The sequence below is a fragment of the Hyperolius riggenbachi genome, chromosome 3 (genome assembly GCF_040937935.1).
Source record: "Hyperolius riggenbachi isolate aHypRig1 chromosome 3, aHypRig1.pri, whole genome shotgun sequence".
In the NCBI taxonomy this organism is placed as follows: domain Eukaryota; kingdom Metazoa; phylum Chordata; class Amphibia; order Anura; family Hyperoliidae; genus Hyperolius; species Hyperolius riggenbachi.
Genome location: NC_090648.1, coordinates 191627698 through 191654139, shown reverse-complemented (window position 1 = coordinate 191654139; position 26442 = coordinate 191627698). Strand labels below are relative to the sequence as shown.

Sequence of the window (26442 nt, the reverse complement as noted above, 5' to 3'; positions counted from 1 at the left end):
GTCCCTCTTTCTATGTAAATATGTATTTCTCTACTAAAAAAGTGTTTGATTGACTCTAAACTTTATTCCCATCCTTTAAATTGATATGTTACTAATTTTAAAATATTAATATGAAGGAAAATGAACCAGGATAGAAAAGACCAGTGTGGTTTGAATTATAAAACATATTTTCTTATGAAATCTTTATAGTATGCGTGACTAGGGGTGTGGTGGGGAGTGATCAGGGGTGTGTCAGGGGCATGGCTTAAGTGTCCCTTTTTTAATCTCAAAAAGTTGGGAGGTATGTGTACAGTATAAGATTTTACTCTGTGCCTGTACTGATAGTAAACTAGCTGCAGTGTGTGTTGCTCTCTGATGCCTCCAGTATGCACAGTATAAGATTTTACTCTGTGCCTGTACTGACAGTAAACTAGCTACAGTGTGTGCTGATCTCTGCTGCCTTCAGTATGTACAGTATAAGATTTTACTCTGTGCCTGTACTGATAGTAAACTAGCTGCAGTGTGTGCTGATCTCTGCTACCAGTATGTACAGTATAAGCTGTAAAGCCTGGTACACACATACAATTTTGAGTAGGAAGGCCCATTAATATTAGGTTACACCACTGTTACGTTCATGTAATTTGGCCCCGTCCATTGCCACGCCCACTCTCTGAATGGCCACGCCCAATTTTGCCGCGGCCCAGTGCCCATAGGTGCCCCCGATCTCTTAGGTTCCTAGCAACGCCCCTGCTGATACCTATAGATAGAGACCCGATGAGTATACTGTACATGCTTTGTTTTGGTCACAAGATGTCACTCATAGTAGAAAACAATAGCAGCTATGAGCAATGATTTTTTGTTTGTTTTGTTACTGTTTCTGCTTTGCAAACAAGAGGGAACAGAAAGTTTTGTATGTGAAAATGTAATGTTCTCCGTAAAAGTGTGGATGTACCTAATAGCTTAGGGTAGACAAAACAGAGGAACTATTGTCTGCTGTAATCTGGAGCTGAATATTTTGATGTACTTTTCAAAGAGAAAACAGTATGAAATAGCATGGGACACATGCAGAAATGTCACATTGCAGCTCTTTTTGGCGGCGAGGAAAATCACAGCTGGTATTAGCAAGGTCTGATTGCTTTCTGCAGGAAAACAGTGTTAGGTGGAGCTGGTCTTAGGTGAGTAAGTAACAATAGATAATGTTGTATGGAGAACACATGAATATTGTGATACTCATATTTTATCAACAAACCAAACCCAATACAGTATTTTGAGACATCTGTAGAAATTTCAATTAACGATAACACTCATTATCTGTTTTAATGGAATATTAGGATTAGTTAAATAAGACAAGACAGGACACAGACATTTTTTTATTGCACTTTACTCCTAGCGGGTTCCAGCCACTAGAGCGGGCTCTATTGGCAGTAGCAGTTTTAGGGAGTCTTGCCCAAGGTCTCCTACTGAACTTACTTAACCACTTAAGGACTGCAGTCATAAAACCCCTTAAAGGAGTACTATCGATTGAAACGACTTTTTTTTTTAATACTCTATATTAGTGTACACATTACCACTAGTGTTAGGGACACTTTATTTATTCCCCCAGGTCTCTCTCTCGCTATCCCTGCTTAAAAATTCATTTCTCACACAGCTCATAGTAGTTTGGGTCACCCCGAGCTGCTTGGTTACTCTGCCACACAGCTCACAAATATATGTCACTCTGTCACTCACATCATGCAGCAGACATGAGGAGAAATAGGCTGATCTGAGGTGGTAACAGGTAACTAAATGAGCTGGAATATTGCTGGAATATAACTAGCTGTAACAATAGTCTGTGTTTATACTCAGACTGCCTGCTTGAGGTGATTCACTCCAGGCTGCATCCACTTTACAAGCTGCTGAGAGGGGCAGACCACTGTCTACAATTAGCATTATTAGTATCTTTATCAGTAAAGAGAAGCAAAGATAATAAACACACATTGCTAGAATCTTTAACCCCTTACCACCATATCAACAAGATTCTTTCAGCAAGGTGATAATTAAACTATAAACTGAGGAGTTGATAGCAACTCCCCTGTGCAGAGACATGGTCTAGCCCTCTGGGAGCTCAGTATTAGATACATTTTGTATCCAACACTGACGCCAAAACTGACGGAGGATTTTACAGCTGAGAGGAACAGCTGTGTGAGGAATCAAATTACTCCTAGTACTTGTCCTATTGTGTGCTACAACATACAGCATTTCAAAATAAATGCATACATCGATAGTATTCCTTTAAGGACCAGAGCCTTTTTTCCATTCGGACCACTGCAGGTTTCACGGTTTATTGCTCAGTCATACAACCTACCACCTAAATGAATTTTACCTCCTTTTCTTGTCACTAATACAGCTTTCTTTCGGTGCTATTTGATTGCTGCTGCGAGTTTTACTTTTTATTATATTCATCAAAAAAGACATGAATTTTGTCAAAAAAATGACTTTTTTAACTTTCTGTGCTGACATTTTTCAAATAAAGTAAAATTTCCTATACATTTGAGCGCGAAAGTTATTCTGCTACATGTCTTTTATAAAAAAAAAACCATTCAGTGTATATTTATTGGATTGGGTAAAAGTTATAGCGTTTACAAACTATGGTGTCAAAAGTGAATTTTCCCATTTTCAAGCATCTCTGACTTTTCTGCGCACCTGTCATGTTTCATGAGGGGCTAAAATTCCAGGATAGTACAAATACCCCCCAAATGACCCCATTTTGGAAAGAAGACATCCCAAAGTATTCAGTGAGAGGCATGGTGAGTTCATAGAAGATTTTATTTTTTGTCACAAGTTAGCGGAAAATTACACTTTGTAACAAAAAAAAAAGTTTCCATTTCTTCTAACTTGCGACAAAAAAAAATGAAATCTGCCACGGACTCACTATGCTCCTCCCTGAATACCTTGAAGTGTCTACTTTCCAAAATGATGTCATTTGTGGGGTGTGTTCACTGTCCTGGCATTTTGGGGGGTGCCTAATTGTAAGCACCCCTGTAAAGCCTAAAGATGCTCATTGGACTTTGGGCCCCTTAGCGCAGTTAGGCTGCAAAAAAGTGCCACACATGTGGTATTGCCGTACTCAGGAGAAGTAGTATAATGTGTTTTGGGGTGTATTTTTACACATACCCATGCTGGGTGGTAGAAATATCTCCGTAAATGACAATTTTTTAATTTTTTTTTACACACAATTGTCAATTTATAGAGATATTTCTCCCACTCAGCATGGGTATGTGGAAAAATACACCCCAAAAATGCCAGGACAGTATAGGAATCCCACAAATTACCCCACTTTAGAAAGAAGACACCCCAAGGTATTCCATTAGGAGTATGGTGAGTTCATAGAAGATTTTTTTTTTGTCACAAGTTAGCGGAAATTGATTTTAATTGTTTTTTTTCACAAAGTGTCAAAATTGTTATTTACGGAGATATTTCTCCCACCCAGCATGGGTATGTGTAAAAATACACCCCAAAACACATTATACTACTTCTTCTGAGTACGGCGATACCACGTGTGTCACTTTTTTGCAATCTAGGTGCGCTAAGGGGCCTAACGTCCTATTCACAGGTCATTTTGAGGCATTTGGATTCTAGACTACTCCTCACGGTTTAGGGCCCCTAAAATGCCAGGGCAGTATAGGAACCCCACAAGTGACCCCATTTTAGAAAGAAGACACCCCAAGGTATTCCGTTAGGGGTATGGTGAGTTCATAGAAGATTTTTTTTTGTCACAAGTTAGCGGAAAATGACACTTTGTGAAAAAAAACCAATACATATCAATTTCCGCTAACTTGTGACAAAAAATAAAATCTTCTATGAACTCACCATACTCCTAACGGAATACCTTGGGGTGTCTTCTTTCTAGAATGGGGTCATTTGTGGGGTTCCAATACTGCCCTGGCATTTTAGGGGCCCTAAACCGTGAGGAGTAGTCTTGAACCCAAATGTCTCAAAATGACCTGTGAAATCCTAAAGGTACTCATTGGACTTTGGGCCCCTTAGCACAGTTAGGCTGCAAAAAAGTGTCACACATGTGGTATCGCCGTACTCAGAAGAAGTAGTATAATGTGTTTTGTGGTGTATTTTTACATATAACCATGCTGGGTGGGAGAAATATCTCTGTAAATGACACATTTTTAATTTTTTTTTACACACAATTGTCCATTTACAGAGAGATTTCTCCCACCCAGCATGGGTATGTGTAAAAATACACCACAAAACACATTATACTACTTCTCCTGAGTATGGCGATACTACATGTGTGACACTTTTTTTGCAGCCTAGGTGCGCTAAGGGGCCTAACGTCCTATTCACAGGTCATTTTGAGGCATTTGTTTTCTAGACTACTCCCCACGGGTTAGGGCCCCTAAAATGCCAGGGCAGTATAGGAACCCCACAAGTGACCCCATTTTAGAAAGAAGACACCCCAAGGTATTCCGTTAGGGGTATGGTGAGTTCATAGAAGATTTTATTTTTTGTCACAAGTTAGTGAAAAATGACACTTTGTGAAAAAAACAATACAAATCCAATTTCCGCTAACTTTTGACAAAAAATAAAATCTTCTATGAACTCATCATACACCTAACAGAATACCTTGGGGTGTCTTCTTTCTAAAATGGGGTCACTTGTGGGGTTCCTATACTGCCCTGGCATTTTACGGGCCCAAAACTGTGAGTAGTCTGGAAACCAAATTTCTCAAAATGACTGTTCAGGGGTATAAGCATCTGCAAATTTTGATTACAGGTGGTCTATGAGGGGGCAAATTTTGTGGGAACGCTCATAAGCAGGGTGGCCTCTTAGATGTATTGGGCCTGATCTGATGGATAGGAGTGCTAGGGGGGTGACAGGAGGTGATTGATGGGTGTCTCAGGGGGCGGTTAGAGGGGAAAATAGATGCAATCAATGCACTGGGGAGGTGATCGGAAGGGGGTCTGAGGGGGATCTGAGGGTTTGGTCGCGTGATCAGGAGCCCACACGGGGCAAATTAGGGCCTGATCTGATGGGTAGGTGTGCTAGGGGGTGACAGGAGGTGATTTATGGGTGTCTCAAGGTGTGATTAGAGGGGGGAAATAGATGCAAGCAATGCACTAGCGAGGTGATCAGTGCTGGGGTCTGAGGGCGTTCTGAGGTGTGGGCGGGTGATTGGGTGCCCGCAAGGGGCAGATTAGGGTCTAATCTGATGGGCAACAGTGACAGGTGGTGATAGGGGGTGATTGATGGGTAATTAGTGGGTGTTTAGAGGAGAGAAGAGATGTAAACACTGCACTTGGGAGGTGATCTGATGTCGGATCTGCGGGCGATCTATTGGTGTGGGTGGGTGATCAGATTGCCCGCAAGGAGCAGGTTAGGGGCTGATTGATGGGTGGCAGTGACAGGGGGTGATTGATGGGTGCAGGGGAGGACTGGGACCTTTTGGCCTGGGGGGAAAACACAAACTAAACGCCCGTTTTCCTGGCAGCCCCAGCCCAAATGACATCACACACGTGCCCCACGTGCTATATGGCGGTAGTCACGTGGGAAATCCAGCAATGACACTCGAGGGACAGCATGACAGGTAAAGTATAAATGCACTGGCACCGGGGGGCACATAATACATTTTGAGTTACAATGGTCGGGGTTTCTATCTCTTACACAAGTCCTGCAAGCAGCCCTTCTGGAGTTTAGGGACTGTCTGCAAGCAGCACTTCTGGAATCTAGGGACTGTCGAAAACTTTTCAACCTAGACAATATCTTTTCCGTTATGTAGCTGTGCACATGCAGTTAACAATGGTGAGAGACCAGACAGATTTTTTCCCACGGACCCTGCAGGCAAGTCTCTGCTCTGTAACATGCTGTGTATGTTTACTAGCTTGCCCGCCCTGCAATTGCTCTGTAATTGGGCGTTTATTTCCCTCATTCAGCCTAGTGTTTCACATTGCCTTATACAAAAAACAGAATTCACCAGGCACAGTGCCAGCCCTAAATCATTAAATGAGAGGCAGCCTGGGGGGAAATCTCCCACCTTCCCCCCTGGCCAGTCCTCCCCTGGATGGGTGGCAGTGACAGGGGGTGATTGATGGGTGATTGACAGGTGATCAGTGGGTTATTACAGGGAATAACAGATGTAAATATTGCACTGGCGAATTGATAAGGGGGGGTCTGAGGGCAATCTGAGCATGTGGGCGGGTGATTGGGTGCCCGCACGGGGCAGATTAGGGTCTAATCTGATGGGTAACAGTGACAGGTGGTGATAGGGGGTGATTGATGGGTAATTGCTAACAAACCAGCCTCGCCACTGTCACATTACACCGATCCTTCGCTCACTGCACTGGCTACCAGTAGAATGGAGAATACTCTTCAAGATTGGACTGCTGACATTCAAATCCCTGCACAATCTGGGCCCTGGATACATGAAGGACTTGCTGAAGCTGCACCACACCTCTCACAACCTCAGATCAGCAAGTTCTATAAACTTGGTCACTCCCAGAGTGCACCTCAAAAAATCTGGAGACAGAGCCTTCTGTCATGCTGCCCCTACTCTTTGGAACTCCCTACCACACCCAGTAAAGACAGCACCATCCCTGGAGCTATTCAAATCCAGACTGAAAAGCCACCTGTTTAGCCTGGCATTTCCAGATTTATAAAATTCTTCCCCTGTACCACGATGGTCGGAGCCATGCTTATGCGCTTTGAGTCCCACGGGAGAAAAGCGCTTTACAAATGTTATTTGTTGTTGTTGTTGTTGTTATTAGTGGGTGTTTAGAGGAGAGAATAGATGTAAACACTGCGCTTGGGAGGTGATCTGATGTCGGATCTGCGGGCGATCTATTGGTGTGGGTGGGTGATCAGATTGCCCGCAAGGGGCAGGTTTGGGGCTGATTGATGGGTGGCAGTGACAGGGGGTGATTGATGGGTGGCAGTGACAGGGGGTGATTGACAGGTGATCAGTGGGTTATTACAGGGAAGAACGGATGTAAATAATGCACTGGCGAATCGATAAGGGGGGGTTTGAGGGCAATCTGAGCGTGTGGGCGGGTGATTGGGTGCCCGCAAGGGTCTAATCTGATGGGTAACAGTGACAGGTGGTGATAGGGGGTGATTGATGGGTAATTAGTGGGTGTTTAGAGGAGAGAATAGATGTAAACAATGGATTTGGGAGGTGATCTGATGTCGGATCTGCGGGCAATCTATTGGTGTGGGTGGGTGATCAGATTGCCCGCAAGGGGCAGGTTAGGGGCTGATTGATGGGTGGCAGTGACGGGGTGATTGACGGGTGATTGACAGGTGATTGACAGGTGATTGACAGGTGATCAGGGGGGATAGATGCATACAGTACACAGGGGGGGGGGGGGGAGGGTCTGGGGGGGTCTGGGGAGAATCTGAGGGGTGGCAGTTTAGGGATTAAAAAAAAAAATAGCATTGACAGATAGTGACAGGGAGTGATTGATGGGTGATTAGGGGGGTGATTGTGTGCAAACGGTGGTCTGGGGGGTGGGCAGGGGGGGGGGTCTGAGGGGTACTGTGGGCGATCAGGGGGCAGGGGGGGGGCAGATCAGTGTGTTTGGGTGCAGACTAGGGTGGCTGCAGCCTGCCCTGGTGGTCCCTCGGACACTAGGACCACCAGGGCAGGAGGCAGCCTGTATAATACACTTTGTAAACATTACAAAGCGTATTATACGCTTCCTATCCAGCGATCGTCGGGTTAACAACCCGCCGGCGCTTCCGATTGGCCGGCGGGTTGACGTCGAGGGTGGGCGGAGCCTATTGCCGGGCGGATGCGCGCGCATCCCAGCGCGCGATCCCCGGCCAAAGAGTGCCCCAGGACCTGACGCCATTCTGCGTTACGTGGTCCTGGGGCTGCCACTTTGCCGCCGCCAATATGAAGTAGGCGGTCGGCAAGTGGTTAAAGGAATACTTAAGTGTCCTAAAAAAATGACTTGTACTCACCCGGGGCTCCCCTCAGCCCCCTGCAGCTGAACGGTGCCCTCGCCGTGTCTCTCCGATGCAGCTGGACTCGCCGGCGGCCACTTCCTATTCAGCCGCGTTCCCAGCCTGTCGGCCGGTGACGGTCAAACCAGAAGTGGCCGCTGGCGAGTCCAGCTGCATCGGAGAGACACGGCGAGGGCACCGTTCAGCTGCAGGGGGCTGAGGGGAGCCCCGGGTGAGTACAAGTCATTTTTTTTAGGACACTTAAGTTTTCCTTTAATGAACAGAAAGAGCCAAGATCTAAACCCTGGTCACCTGTGTCAGAGGCTGAGCCCTTAAAGAGGAACTTCAGCCTAAACAAACATTAAAGAGGATCTGTAACGTCAAAACGTCCCCTGGGGGGTACTCACCTCGGGTGGGGGAAGCCTCCGGATCCTAATGAGGCTTCCCACGCCATCCTCCGTCCCTCAGGGGTCTCGCTGCAGCCCTCTGTGCAAAATGACATCATTATTTACCTTCCCAACTCCTGCGCAGGCGCTCTGACGGCTGTCGGCTCCGAAGTAGGCGGAAATACCCGATCGCCGTCGGGTCTGCTCTACTGCGCAGGCGCAAGTTTCCGGCGCCTGCGCAGTAGAGCGGACCCGACTGAGATCGGGTATTTCCGTCTACTTCGGAGCCGAGAGCAGCCACAGCGCCCCCGCTGGAGCCAGCAAAGGTAAATATTGAATTTACAGTCGGGTCTGTCGCCGGCTGTTCGGAGGGCTGCAGCGAGACCCCCGTGGGACAGAGGACAGTGTGGGAAGCCTGATTAGGATCCGGAGGCTTCCCCCACCCGAGGTGAGTACCCCCCAGGGGATGTTTCTGATGTTACAGAGTCTCTTTAAGTTACATTAATTATGTTAACCTCCTTGGCGGTCTGATTCTTTCCAGATTTTAGGGTCTAAAAGCGGTGCAATTTTTTTTCACTCTTTCAGACCCTAAAACCTGAAAAAAATCATTCTGGCAGGGAGATCTGCAGCAAAATAAAAAAAAAAAATGTACCTTCCTGGGCTCCTGTGCTGCAGTTTTCTCTTTGCCCACAAGATGGCGCTAATATACATATAAACGAACTTCTCTATATTTCTCTAATATAGAGAAGTTCGATTTCAATATTAGCCCCGCCCCCGATGACGTCACGCTGCCACCACCGCTCTGCTGCCACCACCACGACTCCGCTGCTCCAACTGGCTGCCGGGTCCCCGGAAGAATAGCGGGGACATGGGGGATCCCGGCGGCCAGGGAAAGACCCCACACTGCCGGGGAGAGAGGCTGGAGTCCCGCTGCACAGCGAGATCGCGCGCGGGACTCCACAACTACAAGTAAAGCTCTGCAATGCCTACCCTGACCTGAGCTCGGGATCACCGCTAATAGCTTATTTTTTCTACCCCGAGCTCAGGTCGGGAAAACCGGCAAGGAGGTTAATGAAAATATATAGGTAATATAATCTCTTACCCACCCTGTTTTAAAAGAACAGGCAAATGTTTGTGGTTTCATGAGGGCAGCAATCTTTTTGGTTGAAAGGAGGTGACAGGGAGCATGAGACACAGTTCCAACTGTCCTGTGTCCTGATCACCCTTCCCAGTTGCTAGACAATGAGGACAACAACATCAGAAATCCCATCATGCTTTGCACAGCATCAGGGGAAAATAGCCCGGGCTAAAAATGCAGTTAAAAATGAGACTTCTGTAAGAAAAACAAAGTTCTGATGCTGTGAAACTGTTAAAGAAACACCAAGCCTTTTCAGTGCTGCTGAGTAGATTTTTAGTCTGGAGGTTCACTTTAACCAGTACACTATCCAGCCACTACCTAATTAGAAACTAAAGATTTTTAAATGTAATTTTATAACAGATCTGCTTGGACTAGAGTATCTGAAAAAAATCACAAAGCAATAAATAATAGTATCCTCCATGTTTTATCAGTTATAGCAATTCCTTTTTTGGATGCATTTTGTTACTTGCTTACAATCCGCTCAGAAGTAGTGTTGGGCGAACAGTGTTCGCCACTGTTCGGGTTCTGCAGAACATCACCCTGTTCGGGTGATGTTCGAGTTCGGCCGAACACCTGACGGTGCTCGGCCAAACCGTTCGGCCATATGGCCGAACTAAGAGCGCATGGCCGAACGTTCCCCGAACGTTCGGCTAGCGCTGTGATTGGCCGAACGGGTCACGTGGTTCGGACCCGAACGCGCTCTGATTGGCCGAACGGTCACGTGGTTCGGGTAAATAAATACCCGAACCACGTCATATCTCCGCCATTTGACTGTGGGTTTAGCTTTGGGTAGGCAGGCAGGGTAGTTCGCGCTCCAGCCACGCTAGCCAGGGTCCCCCCTGTCATTGTGTCACTGCTGGGAACAGTAGTACACCGCTTGCTCAGCCACACTATATAGCATTCTGTTTACTGCCACTCTGTGTACCTCGCTCAGCCACACTATATAGCATTCTGTTTACTGCCACTCTGTGTCTGCTGGGAATAGTAGTACACCGCTTGCTCAGCCACACTATATAGCATTCTGTTTACTGCCACTCTGTGTACCTCGCTCAGCCACACTATATAGCATTCTGTTTACTGCCAATCTGTGTCTGCTGGGAATAGTGGTACACCGCTCGCTCAGCCACACTATATAGCATTCTGTTCACTGTTCTGTGTCTGCTTGGAATAGTGGTACACCGCTCGCTCAGCCACACTATATAGCATTCTGTTTACTGTTCTGTGTCTGCTGGGAATAGTGGTACACCGCTCGCTCAGCCACACTATATAGCATTCTGTTTACTGTTCTGTGTCTGCTGGGAATAGTGGTACACCGCTCGCTCAGCCACACTATATAGCATTCTGTGCACTGTTCTGTGTCTGCTGGGAATAGTGGTACACCGCTCGCTCAGCCACACTATATAGCATTCTGTTCACTGTTCTGTGTCTGCTGGGAATAGTGGTACACCGCTCGCTCAGCCACACTATATAGCATTCTGTTTACTGTTCTGTGTCTGCTGGGAATAGTGGTACACCGCTCGCTCATCCACACTATATAGCATTCTGTTCACTGTTCTGTGTCTGCTGGGAATAGTGGTACACCGCCCGCTCAGCCACACTATATAGCATTCTGTTCACTGTTCTGTGTCTGCTGGGAATAGTGGTACACCGCTCGCTCAGCCACACTATATAGCATTCTGTTCACTGTTCTGTGTCTGCTGGGAACAGTAGTACACCGCTCGCTCAGCCAGAGTATATAGCATTGTGTTTACTGCCACTCTGTGTACACCGCTCAGCCAGACTATATACCATTGTTTACTGACACTCTGTGTACACCGCTCAGCCAGACTATATACCATTGTTTACTGACACTCTGTGTACACCGCTCAGCCAGACTATATACCATTGTTTACTGCCACTCTGATTCTGCTGGGAACAGTAGTACACCGCTCGCTCAGCCAGACTATATAGCATTGTGTTTACTGCCACTCTGTGTACACCGCTCAGCCAGACTATATACCATTGTTTACTGACACTCTGTGTACACCGCTCAGCCAGACTATATACCATTGTTTACTGAAACTCTGTGTACACCGCTCAGCCAGACTATATACCATTGTTTACTGCCACTCTGATTCTGCTGGGAACAGTAGTACACCGCTCGCTCAGCCAGACTATATACCATTGTTTACTGACACTATATAGCAGACTATATAGCATTGTGTGTACACCGCTCAGCCAGACTATATACCATTGTTTACTGACACTCTGTGTACACCGCTCAGCCAGACTATATACCATTGTTTACTGCCACTCTGATTCTGCTGGGAACAGTAGTACACCGCTCGCTCAGCCAGACTATATACCATTGTTTACTGACACTCTGTGTACACCGCTCAGCCAGACTATATACCATTGTTTACTGCCACTCTGATTCTGCTGGGAACAGTAGTACACCGCTCGCTCAGCCAGACTATATACCATTGTTTACTGACACTATATAGCAGACTATATAGCATTGTGTGTACACCGCTCAGCCAGACTATATACCATTGTTTACTGACACTCTGTGTACACCGCTCAGCCAGACTATATACCATTGTTTACTGCCACTCTGATTCTGCTGGGAACAGTAGTACACCGCTCGCTCAGCCAGACTATATACCATTGTTTACTGACACTCTGTGTACACCGCTCAGCCAGACTATATACCATTGTTTACTGCCACTCTGATTCTGCTGGGAACAGTAGTACACCGCTCGCTCAGCCAGACTATATACCATTGTTTACTGACACTCTGTGTACACCGCTCAGCCAGACTATATACCATTGTTTACTGCCACTCTGATTCTGCTGGGAACAGTAGTACACCGCTCGCTCAGCCAGACTATATAGCATTGTGTTTACTGCCACTCTGTGTACACCGCTCAGCCACACTATATAGCATTGCGTACTCTGCCAGTCAGTGTGTATATTGCTGGGATCAGTAATACTCCACTCACCGTCAACCACTATATGAGCTCAACATGAGTTCCCCAGAGACCTCCGCTGTGAGCAGCACTCCCAACAACAGCAACAGCCAACGCCCCACGCAAGCTATAACATCCACCCCAGCAGCCAGTGGTCAGCAGCAGCCCTCCCCGGAGGAGAACGTTGTGTCCATCAGTCCGTCGCCAGAGCGATTAATGAGGGCTGCCATTGAGGAGATGATGGGGCCTGATGTGGAGGAGGAGGTCTGGCTCAGGCCAGCATCCCAAGTTAATGTTGAGGACGATGAGGGGTCTGTGTCTGGGGATGTTGGGGTGGCAGAGGTGGTGGGTGGGTCAGACTCAGGAGAAGAGTTGTATGATGAGGATGATGATCGGGACCATCTGTATGTGCCTCAGAGTCCGACCCCGGAAAACATGTTGTATCGTGTGTTTAGGTACTAAAATCTGCGTTCCCTCCCAGTAGTGTTGGGCGAACAGTGTTTGCCACTGTTCGGGTTCTGCAGAACATCACCCTGTTCGGGGTGACTATATAGCAGACTATATAGCATTGTGTTTAATGCCACTCTGTGTACACGGCTCAGCCACACTATATAGCATTGTGTTTACTTCCACTCTGTGTCTGCTGGGAACAGTAGTACACCGCTCACCCGCCACTGTATAGCATTGTGCTCTGTGTCACTGCTGACAATAGTGGTACACCGCTCACCCACCACTGTATAGCATTTCTGTACTGCCACTGTACTGCTGCCAGTCAGCGTGTACTTTAAGGATAAGTGAAATGAGGAAGAAATCCGGTGAAAGAGGGAGGGGCAAGGGAAGAGGTGTTTCCCCTGACGGTTCACGTACAGGCCACAGGGGAGCACCCAAGAAAACCCACTCAATACTGCCCATGTTGTCCAGGACAACAACCCTCACAGATCCAAAAGAACAGGACCAGATAATTACTTGGATGACCTCTCAAGCGTCCAGCAGTGGGTTAAGCAGCACCAGCACATCACGCACGAGGTCCGAGTCCTCAGCCAGTTAAAGTCTGGGCTTTCTTTGAAGACTGCACTGAGGATGTTACCATGGCGATTTGCAAGGTGTGCAAGACCCGCCTGAGCAGGGGGAAAAGTATTAACAACCTCTCCACCACCAGCATGAGCCGCCACATTCTATCCAAACATCCCACTCTGTGGGCAAACGCGGCAGGACAGGGTACCACCAGCAACACTGCCTCCCTTGGGTTCACCAGACTCACCACCAGACCCGCCTCAGCAGCAGCAGTAGCCCAGCCATTGCGTGGTTCACAACATTCACAAACATCAGACGATGCTGACACTGTCACTTTCCGGACTAGTGCTCTTGAGGTCTCCCAGTGTTCATCAAACACAACAACCAACAGCCCTTCGGTGTGCAGCGCTACGGTTGAGTTGTCTGTCTCTGAGATGTTTGAGCACAAGAGGAAATTGCCAGCAAATGACCCCCGGGCCGTGGCAGTAACAGCCAGCCAGCATAGCCAAGCTTCTGGCCTGCGAAATGCTGCCATATCGAGTGGTGGAGACAAACAGCTTCAAGGGCATGATGTCAGTGGCCATCCCACGTTACGTTGTTCCCAGCCGCTACCACTTTGCGCGCTCTGCAGTGCCTGAGTTGCATGAGCACGTGGTCAGCTAAATAACCCGAAGCTTGAAGAATGCCGTTGCCTGCAAGGTTCACCTCACCACTGACACCTGGACGAGTGCGTTCGGCCAGGGTCGATACATCTCCCTTACCGCGCACTGGGTGAACCTTGTGGAGCCTGGCAGCGATTCCTCACCTGCTACGGCGCGGGTGTTGCCCACGCCGCAAACAGCTGGATAACAACAGCAGCACCTACCTCTCTGACTCCTTCTCCTCCAACGCATCTCAAAGCTGTACCTCATCCGGAAATGCTAACCCAGCACCAGCAGCAGTAGGATCGTGGAAGCAGTGCAGCACAGCTGTTGGCATGCGTCAGCAAGCGTTGCTGAAGCTGATCTGCCTTGGGGATAAGCAGCACACAGGGGAGGAAATTTGGAGGGGAATAAAGGAACAGACGGATTTGTGGCTGGCACCGCTGGACCTGAAACCGGGCATGAAGCTAGACACCTGGCACGAACTGGCAATGTACGCAATAGAGGTGCTGGCTTGCCCGGCAGCCAGCGTTATGTCGGAACGCTGTTTCAGTGCTGCCGGAGGCATCATCACAGATCGGCGTATCCGCCTCTCCACAGAAAATGCAGACCGTCTGACTCAAATTAAAATGAATCAATCCTGGATTGGAAACGACTACGCAACACTCCTGGACCCCAACCAAGTAACATGACCGATGAACATCTGGGATGGTTTAGCGTTTCCGGTCCCTGTTTATTGAACCTCTCATCTGTATTACATTTATGACTGCATGGCGGCAAAAAGCATTGCTGCTATATCCGCACGCTTTTTGTCCTCATGCAAGGCCTGGGTTGTTGTGTCTCACAAAGCGTGGCCTTCTCCTCCTGCGCCTCCTCCTGTTCCATCACGTGTGCTGCTGCTGCTGCTGCTGCTGCTGGGTTACCGTTGCCGCGTGGTCCCTGTTTATGGAACCTCTTATCTTTATTACATTTATGACTACATGGCGGTACAAAGCATGCTATCCGCACGCTTTTTGTCCTCATGCAAGGCCTGGGTTGTTGTGTCTCACAAAGCGTGGCCTTCTCCTCCTGCGCCTCCTCCTGTTCCATCACGTGTGCTGCTGCTGCTGCTGCTGCTGCTGGGTTAGCGTTGCCGGTCCCTGTTTATGGAACCTCTTATCTTTATTACATTTATGACTACATGGCGGTACAAAGCATGCTATCCGCACGCTTTTTGTCCTCATGCAAGGCCTGGGTTGTTGTGTCTCACAAAGCGTGGCCTTCTCCTCCTGCGCCTCCTCCTGTTCCATCACGTGTGCTGCTGCTGCTGCTGCTGCTGGGTTAGCGTTGCCGCGTGGTCCCTGTTTATTGAACCTCTTATCTTTATTACATTTATGACTACATGGCGGTACAAAGCATGCTCTCCGCACGCTTTTTGTCCTCATGCAAGGCCTGGGTTGTTGTGTCTCACAAAGCGTGGCCTTCTCCTCCTGCGCCTCCTCCTGTTCCATCACGTGTGCTGCTGCTGGGTTAGCGTTGCCGCGTGGTCCCTGTTTATTGAACCACTTATCTTTATTACATTTATGACTGCATGGTGGTACAAAGCATGCTATCCGCACGCTTCTTGTCCTCATGCAAGGCCTGGGTTGTTGTGTCTCAAAGCGTGGCCTTCTCCTCCTGCGCCACCCTCCTCCTGTTCCATCACGTGTGCTGCTGCTGGGTTAGCATTACCGGTCCCTTTTCCTGGAACCTCTTATATGTATTACATTTATGACTGCATGCCGACAAAAAGCATGTTACCTGTGCAAAGAAAACAGACATTTCCCGCATTTAAAAGACAGTTTTCCCTTTGAAACTTTAAAATCGATTTTCTCAAAAACTATAAGCTCTTTTTGCTAAATTTTTTTTTCCTCTTGTACCCACTCCCAAGGTGCACATACCCTGTAAATTTGGGGTATGTAGCATGTAAGGAGGCTTTACAAAGCACAAAAGTTCGGGTCCCCATTGACTTCCATTATGTTCGGAGTTCGGGTCGAACACCCGAACATCGCGGACATGTTCGGCCTGTTCGGCCCGAACCCGAACATCTAGATGTTCGCCCAACACTACTCAGAAGGAGTAGTTTACCTTTTCTGTCCCTGAAAAAATGGCGAATTTTTGCCATTTAAAAAAAATAAATAAAATTAGATACTTGCCTTAGTAGAGGGAAGCCTCTGAATAATCCACAGGCTTCCTCCACTCCCCTTGAGCTCACCGTTGCAGCCCTGGGACCCTCTGAACCTATGTGAAAAGGCCTGGTAGATTAGAATAGGTTTGCACAGCCGCACTCCTATTTGTGAACTAGTGCGGCCACACTGCGCGGGTGCAAGATAGCCCGCTCCTGTGCAGTAGCACGAAGTCGCTCATGCATGGCCTTTCCCTCCATGCAGAAGCAGCCCCATGCTACTGCACAGGCACTGGCCATCAGCGGTGACCGGGGGAGTCGCACCGGTGGAGCAGGTAATGTATTGCCGCTCTATTGCGTCGGTCGTCGGGCACTCGAACGCCGCTAGCGACGCGCTCCCTACCCGCGGGCGATCGATGGTAATTTCCCGCACGGAGCGATCGAAGGGATCGATCTATTTCGGGACGAAATAGATCGAAATTTAGCGTGTAGCGTGAACGATGTGACAGCAGATTCGATCCCAGTGATCGAATCTGCTGTCGATCAGCGGGGAATCGGCCTAGTGTATGGCCAGCTTTAGCACTGGACATGGGCAGAGATAAGGAATCTGTTTTATGGAATCACATCTGAGCATGGCTACAGCCAAAACGTGACAGGAGGTGGCTTCTAGCTGTCGGGTAACGACACCACTTGTCCGTGTTTGTGGGGTTACAAATGCTGCCATTCAGGCAGAAGCTTCAGACCTCATAGATAGCAGGGTCACGTGTGCCCCTGATAAAACGCCGCTATCCCGTGGCTTAACGGGGGTCCCTTCACCCCCAAATCCCCTCGGTGCAGCGGGGGAGCGCTTCCTGGTTGGGGCAGGGCTAACCACCGCAGCCCTGCCCCACGCACGTCTGTCAGCGCGTATCTCCGCCTCTCCCCCGCCCCTCTGTCTTCCTTCACTGAGAGGGGCGGGGAAAGGCGGCGATGCGCCGCTGATAGACGCGACTGGAGGCAGGGCTGCAGCCGTTAGCCCTGCCTCTAGGAGCAGCAAAATCTACGACAAATTTGGTTGTTGATTTTGCGGGGGGGTTTGGGGGTGAAGGGACCCCCGTTTAGCCACGGGATAGCGGCGTTTTAGCAGGGGCACATGTGCCCCTGCTAACTATGAGCTCTGAAGCGAGAATTATTCTCGCTTCAGTGTCTCTTTAAGGTTCCTTCAGTTATGCTATAAAGCTTGCAAATACAGTTTTCAGCCAGGGACTCCAAGGTATCCACTATGCCACCTTAAATCTGAAGCAGGATGTAACGTTTGCGGAATCGTTTCCGTGGTCAGCGCACAAGATGCGCGCTGACACAGTGGAAATCCTCCACAAACGTGTGATTTGGAGAACCCAGGTTAGGTGCAATGCACCAGTAGAGGGCAATTCCCACCAGCAGATGGAGCTGTGGAGTGCAGACGAGCACAGCCTCTGCACGGCTACAGATGCCAGATGGGAATTGTACTGATAAGGCAAAGTAGGGCACGATAGCCCTCTAAGAGAGAGAGCACAGAGACAGACTAAATGTGTGTTCCCCAATCTAGCCGCCACCCAGCGACAGTGAACACACATCTGCAGAAAAAAAAGCGGGAATGCAATCGCAGGAGAGAGGCAATTGCTAGAAGTGACACAAGGCTGAACAGAACAGAGCACGAGAGTAGCAAAAGCCCAGCAAACAACAATGAGAAGATAAATAAAATAACAAACGCTAGCTAAATGTGAACACCACACTCATTTGCAACAGCGAACGCATTTCAACACGATCACCGCACGTTAAGCACCCAGTGATAAGCGTGCCACCCTAACTAACCACAAGTAATACAAGTGAACACAAATAGACTGAGACAGACAGAATGAACGCTTGCGAAGGCAAGCGATCAACACAAACAGGTTGCGTAGATGCTTGCCTCACACCAGGCAACAGCAGGCGTAAACACAGGACAAGACAGACAGACAGGTGGGGCTGCCAGTAGCAACCGCTGCTCTGGCTAGCACCCCTAAGGCAGAGATACAGAAGGAAGCACTGCCACTACCACTAGGGCAAGTGCGATCCAGACAGATGAACAGAAGGGGCTACCAGTAGCAACTGCTGCTCTGGTTAACACCCCAAAGGCTGAGATACAGAAGGAGGCACTGCCACTAGGGCAAGTGCAATCCAGACAGATGGAGCAGCAACTGCAGCTCTGGCCTACACTCCCAGACAGACAGAACGATTTCCTGTCGACCGCCGCTGGCGACAGGACAATCGCAACAGAAGGAGGCACTGCCGCTACCACTAGGGCAAGTGCGATCCAGACAGATGAACAGAAGGGGCTACCAGTAGCAACCGCTGCTCTGGTTAGCACCCCCAGACAGACAGAACGATTTCCTGTCGACCGCCGCTGGCGACAGGACAATCGCAACACAAAGACTGTACAGGCAAAACAGATAATACAATCTAACTGCACTAGAGGGAATGCCTAGTACAGTCCCAAGAATTACTCTAAGATAATCTTTGACAAACAGGCAAGGCTGACACTCTAGGAGGGTTTAGCAGTAACAAACCATTAAGATGACCAGCCAAGGATTCTGGGAGAACATGGTATTTATACTGCCAGCCTTCAAAGGAGGCAGGTAGGCAATTTGCATAACGAATGTATGCAAATTCCTCAGCAGCAGAGCAGGTCTGAAACTTGCAAACTTGCAGGTCTCTTTTCCAGAGACCTGCAGCCCTCAGACTTAAAGTGAACCTCCAGACTAAAAATCGACTCAGCAGCACTGAAAAGGCCTGGTGTTTACTTAACAGTTTCACAGCATCAGAACTTTGTTTCTCTTATACAAGCCTCATTTTTAGCTGCACAGAAGAAAACTGCCCGGGCAGTTTTCCCCTTATGCTGTGCAAAGCATGATGGGATTTCTGATGTTGTTGTTCTTGTTCTGCTGTTTTGGTGTAATTTTTTTTTTTTTTTACATTTTGAATTTGACATTTTAAGTCTAGTGTGTGCAGCTGGGAGGGGTTATCAGGGGACACAGGACAGTTGGAACTGTGTCTCATGCTCCCTGTCACCTCCTTTCAACCACAAAGATGGCTGCCCCCATGACAAAGATGGCAGCCCCCATGAATCACAAACATTTGCCTGTTCTTTTAAAACAGGGTGGGTAAAAGATTATATTACCTATCTATTCTAATTAACATAACTAATGTAACTTAATAACCGTATGTTTGTTTAGGCTGAAGTTCCCCTTTAAGGAATGGTCAAACAGCTGTCTGTCTGTGCAGACAGCTGAGCAGATCATTACACAGGATACTGTCAGCATGGAGTTTGTATGGATTTTCCCAGTGGGTTTGTGTGAGTATTCTGTGGGCACTCCAGTTTCCTTCCACATGCCCAAAACATACTAGTGAGTTGATCAGCAAAAACTCGGTATACAGAGGCGCCAGAGTAGAGTAAAACGTTTTAAAAACCGCTTAAAAGGAGAGGGGGATGTTAAGGTGGACTCACCTCCCTCTTACAAAAAAAGAAAACTCACTTGAGTCTCAATAAAATAGAATTGTCAAGTAATTTATTCAACTCCACAAATGCAACGCGTTTCGCGGGCGTGACCCCGCTTCTTCAGGCAAAAATGGGAGCACAACTGGAATAAAAACAAAATATACACAAAATAACTACCCACAGAATTGCAACAATTGGCGCAGCAGATAATTGGTAGAGAACACATAAAATAATTGCTACATAAAGCATTGCTACAAAAAAAAAAAAAAAAAAAAAAAAAAAAAAAAAATTTTCCGCCCACATAAACACAGGGCTATGCAAACAAGCTTAGATGTCAGAAATCAAATAGCTAAGGCTTAATGCTCCCAGATTAAAGGAATCATATTGTATGTTTCAAAGTGAAACAGTTACATGGTAGAGCTGGGTATAGGCCACGGTCTATTCCCAGATAGCATATAGAGCTTTATATGGACACAAAAAGGATTAAAATAAACTGCAAGCATAAAGTATAAGATAACTTACCTCAGTGGGTCAAGCAATAAGTTTGAGCGCCTCTGTGTCAGTATGAAGTGAGGCTTGCTTTAAATGGGAAGAGAGGTTAAACTGACAGGACTGAAGTCCAATCAGGAATGTTTGGTAACAGGAAGTATTTGGTAACAGGAGGTGTGAACAACTTTGCACAGGAAGTGAATCTCTCCAGTGGGATAGTTACGAAATCCCCAGCAGTGGCTGGGACATGGGATAACCAGCAATGGCTGGATAGAGTAATGGTCAAGGGCTCTGCCTCTGACACAGGCGACCCGGGTTCAAAACCCGGCTCCACCAGTTCAGTAATTTTTTGTGGCAGCTAGACAATTCATGTAACTTTTAGCCATGGATGTTCGTATAAAGATGTCACTGGGTGTGCACATGTATACATACGGATTCAGGTGTAAAACGGTAAAATATAACAGTATGAGTGTTTTTTTAAAGACCATATAAACATGCCAACAGTATATAATAAAAGTATACATGAGATAGAGCATAAGAGGCTACCAATGATAAAAATGTGAACACAGTGTTATCATAAAAATGTGGGTAATGATGATATAAAAAAAAAAAAAAAAAAAAAAAAAAGATTAAAAATACATAAATATATACACATACATATACACACACACACACATACATATATACATATATATATATATACACATATACATATATATACATATATACATACATACACATGCACATACATACATACATACACATAAAAAACTTAGACGTATAAAAGTAACATATATAAATTTTGACATTAATCATAAAAGGGGTCAAGAGTAAGAAAGATATAAAAGAGAGGACCATTAAAAGCATAAAAAAGGTTTGGAGTATAGATGGAGCTATTTACCTATAATTAAACACTTGGGAGGTGGGATCAAAATACTTTTTCTAAGACCTCATTTAGCCCTGTTGGTGTTAGGGTTTTGAGGATCTGTATCCACATCATCTCCCTATGCCGCAAAGTCTCAAAAACATTAGTGGTGTTGGGGGGTAGAGATTCAATCAAAGTGATAGTGAATAGGTGTGGGTTGTTTTGGTGATGGGTGCCAAAGTGCCGGGAAACACTGTAATGTAACAAATGTAATATACCTAATATCATGCCCCTGCAAACTGCAATATTTCGGACGGACCACCCAGACCACCAGAACCAGAATTGGGCAACACAAAAGGAACATCATTAATAATTATGCACTCCACAGTGTTTCCCGGCACTTTGGCACCCATCACCAAAACAACCCACACCTATTCACTATCACTTTGATTGAATCTCTACCCCCCAACACCACTAATGTTTTTGAGACTTTGCGGCATAGGGAGATGATGTGGATACAGATCCTCAAAACCCTAACACCAACAGGGCTAAATGAGGTCTTAGAAAAAGTATTTTGATCCCACCTCCCAAGTGTTTAATTATAGGTAAATAGCTCCATCTATACTCCAAACCTTTTTTATGCTTTTAATGGTCCTCTCTTTTATATCTTTCTTACTCTTGACCCCTTTTATGATTAATGTCAAAATTTATATATGTTACTTTTATACGTCTAAGTTTTTTATGTGTATGTATGTATGTATGTGCATGTGTATGTATGTATATATGTATATATATGTATATGTGTATATATATATATATGTATATATGTATGTGTGTGTGTGTGTATATGTATGTGTATATATTTATGTATTTTTAATCTTTTTTTTTTTTTTTTTTATATCATCATTACCCACATTTTTATGATAACACTGTGTTCACATTTTTATCATTGGTAGCCTCTTATGCTCTATCTCATGTATACTTTTATTATATACTGTTGGCATGTTTATATGGTCTTTAAAAAAACACTCATACTGTTATATTTTACCGTTTTACACCTGAATCCGTATGTATACATGTGCACACCCAGTGACATCTTTATACGAACATCCATGGCTAAAAGTTACATGAATTGTCTAGCTGCCACAAAAAATTACTGAACTGGTGGAGCCGGGTTTTGAACCCGGGTCGCCTGTGTCAGAGGCAGAGCCCTTGACCATTACTCTATCCAGCCATTGCTGGTTATCCCATGTCCCAGCCACTGCTGGGGATTTCGTAACTATCCCACTGGAGAGATTCACTTCCTGTGCAAAGTTTTTTTTTTTTTTTTTTTTTTTGTAGCAATGCTTTATGTAGCAATTATTTTATGTGTTCTCTACCAATTATCTGCTGCGCCAATTGTTGCAATTCTGTGGGTAGTTATTTTGTGTATATTTTGTTTTTATTCCAGTTGTGCTCCCATTTTTGCCTGAAGAAGCGGGGTCACGCCCGCGAAACGCGTTGCATTTGTGGAGTTGAATAAATTACTTGACAATTCTATTTTATTGAGACTCAAGTGAGTTTTCTTTTTTTGTAAGAGGGAGGTGAGTCCACCTTAACATCCCCCTCTCCTTTTAAGCGGTTTTTAAAACGTTTTACTCTACTCTGGCGCCTCTGTATACCGAGTTTTTGCTGATCTTCTAGTCCACCCTGGGTGGAGGGGAGCATCCCCATCTACTATCTACAGAGAGCGCCTTCTTAACCTGAGTGGGGTCAGGTCCTAATGCTCCCCACCTGCATTTAAAGTGGTTGCCTATTGGTAACCCGTGTTTGTGAGTATATATATACATAAAATTGTATTGAACTCTTCATTTTACCTGACAATACTGCACCATATTGGGCTCTCGATTCTCTTCTTGTTTTTAAGCATAGTGAGTTGATGGACTCTAACTCCCCCCCCCCCCCATCCCCCCCCAAAAAAATGCCATAGACTATGGTAGCAACATTACATTGAGACTATGATAGGGATTAGATTGTGAGCTCCTCTGCTGGTCTGTTTGTGGACTGTAAAGTTTAAAGCTCTGTGGAAAATGTACTATATTGTATAAATACATAATAATAATAATAATAATAATAATAATAATAATAATAATAATAATAATAATTAATAATCTCTGTATGACCACATCAATCTAGGCCCGCTGTGCTCCTCTGTCAGCTGGGCATCTGGGAAAGATGAATGCTGCCTTCATCTTCAACTGTTGGAGACTGGCTTATATTTCTCATGATGTGTTGTGATGATACCCCACTAGTCACTCAGCATAGTACATATAATTGGTTTGTGAAGCTGTGCTATGCAACTAAGCCTGTTGCAGGTTCCCCCCACACCATAAAAGGCAGTGGCGTAGCTAAGGAGCTATGGGACCCAGTGCAAGTTTTACAATGGGGCCCCCCTAGCACTCTTTACATAACAATTGAAATCTGCCGAGGACAACCACAGTGTCAGAGGTGCAAGAAGGGGATGGGGAACAGCTTGTTAATGATTACTACTACTTAAAGCATATATAGAAGTGATTATTAACAGCACAGGACCAATAGAGAGCTAATACTGCAATTGAGGGAGGGCCCCTCAGGGCTCCTCTGGCCCAAGGGCCCCAATGCGGTCGTAACCTCTGCACCCCCTATTGCTACGCCTCTGATAAAAGGTAATACATTTGACTGCAGACCCCATTTAATTTTCTATGTAAGTTACATGGAATATTACTAGTAATAAACGCTCTTTTGGGGGGGGGGGGGGATCTTATAAATCAGTCCCATTTCATCATACCAGCTTACATTTATTTTTATAATTTAGATGTATATATGTCATGAATATAGGAGCGCAATCCAGTTTTACCTCATACATTTTATCAGACCTTATATATTGTAATGGAATGTTACGTGAGATAATGAACATACATATTGGTAACCATGTACATTAAAAAGTAGTGAATGAATGGCATGAATCTGTTTTGCCATCTGTGACTAGGCTTTAGAAATAAATGGGTTAAAGCTGTGAAATAGCCATGCCTGAGCAAACAGACCTAACACACTTAACCACGTCATGATTAGCTCTAGTGCATTTGTCACAATTATGCCTCTGGCACTGTTTGACTTTGTAACAACACATTTTACTTTTTCTCTTTTGACAATAGCCTGATGGAATCAGGTAGCAGAATGTGTGCCCATTATGCCATGCCGGATCTTGTGTAGCAAATAGTTTTTACATGAACTGCCGTAAGATAACTTTTAATGACATGACTACGACCTCCCGAGATCATCATTTCAGGTTTTATGATCTTGCTTCAGCTATTGTCAGGAATCACATGGAGGGGACACCAAAGCCAGAAGTAAGTAGCAGCTCTGCACTTTCAAGTAACTTCTATTTTATTTAGAAAAAAATAATAATAAACTGAATATGTGATTATGCAGAAAAAAAAATAAGAGCAGTTATATTACGAAATGTTTGCAGCGTAAAATGTTCTTCCTTTGAGTATCGATGAATAAGCTTTCATGTAGTAACATGATGGCTGTTTAAGGCAAACAGTGGGTGGGATCTTGTAAGCCAATGAAAGGCTAGGTTTGTTTATAGAGATGGACTCTTACTTGTAGCAAACTGCATGAGAAAATTACCTTTTCTGCATCCCATATTAATGTTATGTACGTAGAAATTTACAGCTTGTGAGGACTTCAAATCAAAACAGATTGGTGTGTGTGTACCTGGGGTAGGGAACCTACGGCTCGGGAACCAGATGTGGCTCTTTTGATGGCTGCATCTGGCTCACAGACAAATCAGTAGGGGTTGATTCAATAAGCTACAATGCTCAAGCAGCACAGCTTAGTGTGGCAGCGCAAGTAAAATTTTCAAAGTAGGCAATGCTACTGCTGTAGCATGCACTACTCTACTTACTCGTGCTATCCCAAAACTAACAGCTGCTCCAATTGTCCCACTATGGACCCTGTCAGGTCCAGTGATTTTGTAGAACGAGATCCTCGCACTGTGATTGGCCCAATAGACTGCCTGTCACTTGACAGCCAGCCTATTGGATCAAAGTGCGGGGATCTCGTCCTACAAAATGAATCAACCCCCAAGTCAGCTAGCTAATTGTACAAGCTGTTAGTCTGTATGTCTCCTGTCTGGCTCTCAGGGAAATTGCTGATGTTGCTGAAACCCAAGAAAAGCTGAAGAAATGTCTGACACTTCTGCTGCCAGCGGATCAACTATATACACATCACCATGGCAACAGGAACAAGAGCCTTACTATCCCAGTTTGAAGCATATTGTATGGGTCTCACGGAATTCCATTTTAAAATATGTGGCGTTAATGGCTCTCTCAGACAAAAAGGTTCCTGACCCCTGTGTGTGTGTGTACGATTATAGTGTGTGTGTGTGTGTGTGTGTGTGTGTGTGTACGATTGTGTGTGTGTGTGTGTGTGTGTGTGTTTGTACGATTATTGTGTGTGTGTGTGTGTGTGTATAATTGTGTGTGTGTTTTGTATGAGTGTGTGTGTGTGTGTGTGCTGAATAATGTAATGCCTTCTATTAATGTCATTGCAGTACCTCTTTAGTTACCGGTATATATTTCATTTTATTTTTATTTTTTTTGTAGTAGAAATGCAGCTAAATATTGTCCAATTACAAACCTATAATGGATGTTCAAAACCAGTGAAATAACTTTTATCAGCTTCTTCCTACCCAGTTCAATATAGTGTAATTGCAGAATACCCTGTGACACACAGCAACAGCATGGTAATAGTGGAGATTAATAAAAATGTACAAAAATCTGCAACAGTTCCCTCCTGCCCATTTATAGTCAGTAAACACATCTGAATAAGCTTCACACATGTATGAGACTGCAATAGTGCGATAGTTTAAAGTCCTCAAAAAATGTGTTTGTCTCTCACCCTGCATGTTCCAAATATTAATACATAAGATTAAGCCACACATAACATTTTTGGGACAGTGAACATGGAAAAAAAAATCTGTTAAAATATGTGCCTGTCCCTCCCTGCCTGTTCGGCTGCGTGCTAATAGCATAAAAGCAGCTAAATAAGGTCTCTGAACAAAAACAAAGATGCAAATAAATGCCCCTCCCCCCAAAAAAATAGAAAAATATCTGAGCACACCCCTACTCTAGCTAGTTGGACCACTGAGTCTAATAGTTCTAAAACGTCATGTTGGGAGTAGTGTTTCATCTCATGTAAAGGTATGTACACACGTCCAACTTTTTCAACAAACTTTTCGTCCGACTTGTCGTTTGAACAACAAGTTGGACGTGTGCACGTGCTGTCGAGCGACTGATAACAGCTGGTTTGCCCGATCTGCTCAGCGGATCCGTTTGACAAACTGTCGTTCAAACGATTGTTAGGTCCGTGCATGTGTTCAAATGACT

General features: G+C 45.7%; 1 protein-coding gene across 4 annotated transcripts in view; it reads left to right on the top strand.

Annotated features, from left to right (window-relative positions):
* The window catches only part of WDR72 (WD repeat domain 72), a 558532-nt gene that overhangs the window by 231378 nt on the left and 300712 nt on the right, over nt 1–26442 (top strand). Inside the window, exon 1 of one of the 4 annotated variants that reach the window (XM_068275474.1) lies at nt 24214–24399. The exons of 2 other annotated variants lie outside the window; for them this stretch is intronic. In XM_068275474.1, coding sequence (XP_068131575.1) covers nt 24277–24399 — 123 coding nt within the window. In that variant the 5' untranslated portion in view covers nt 24214–24276. Of the gene's footprint in view, nt 1–24213; nt 24400–25332; nt 25396–26442 lie in introns of those variants that run through there. One more of the 4 variants, XM_068275477.1, reaches the window with a different exon arrangement.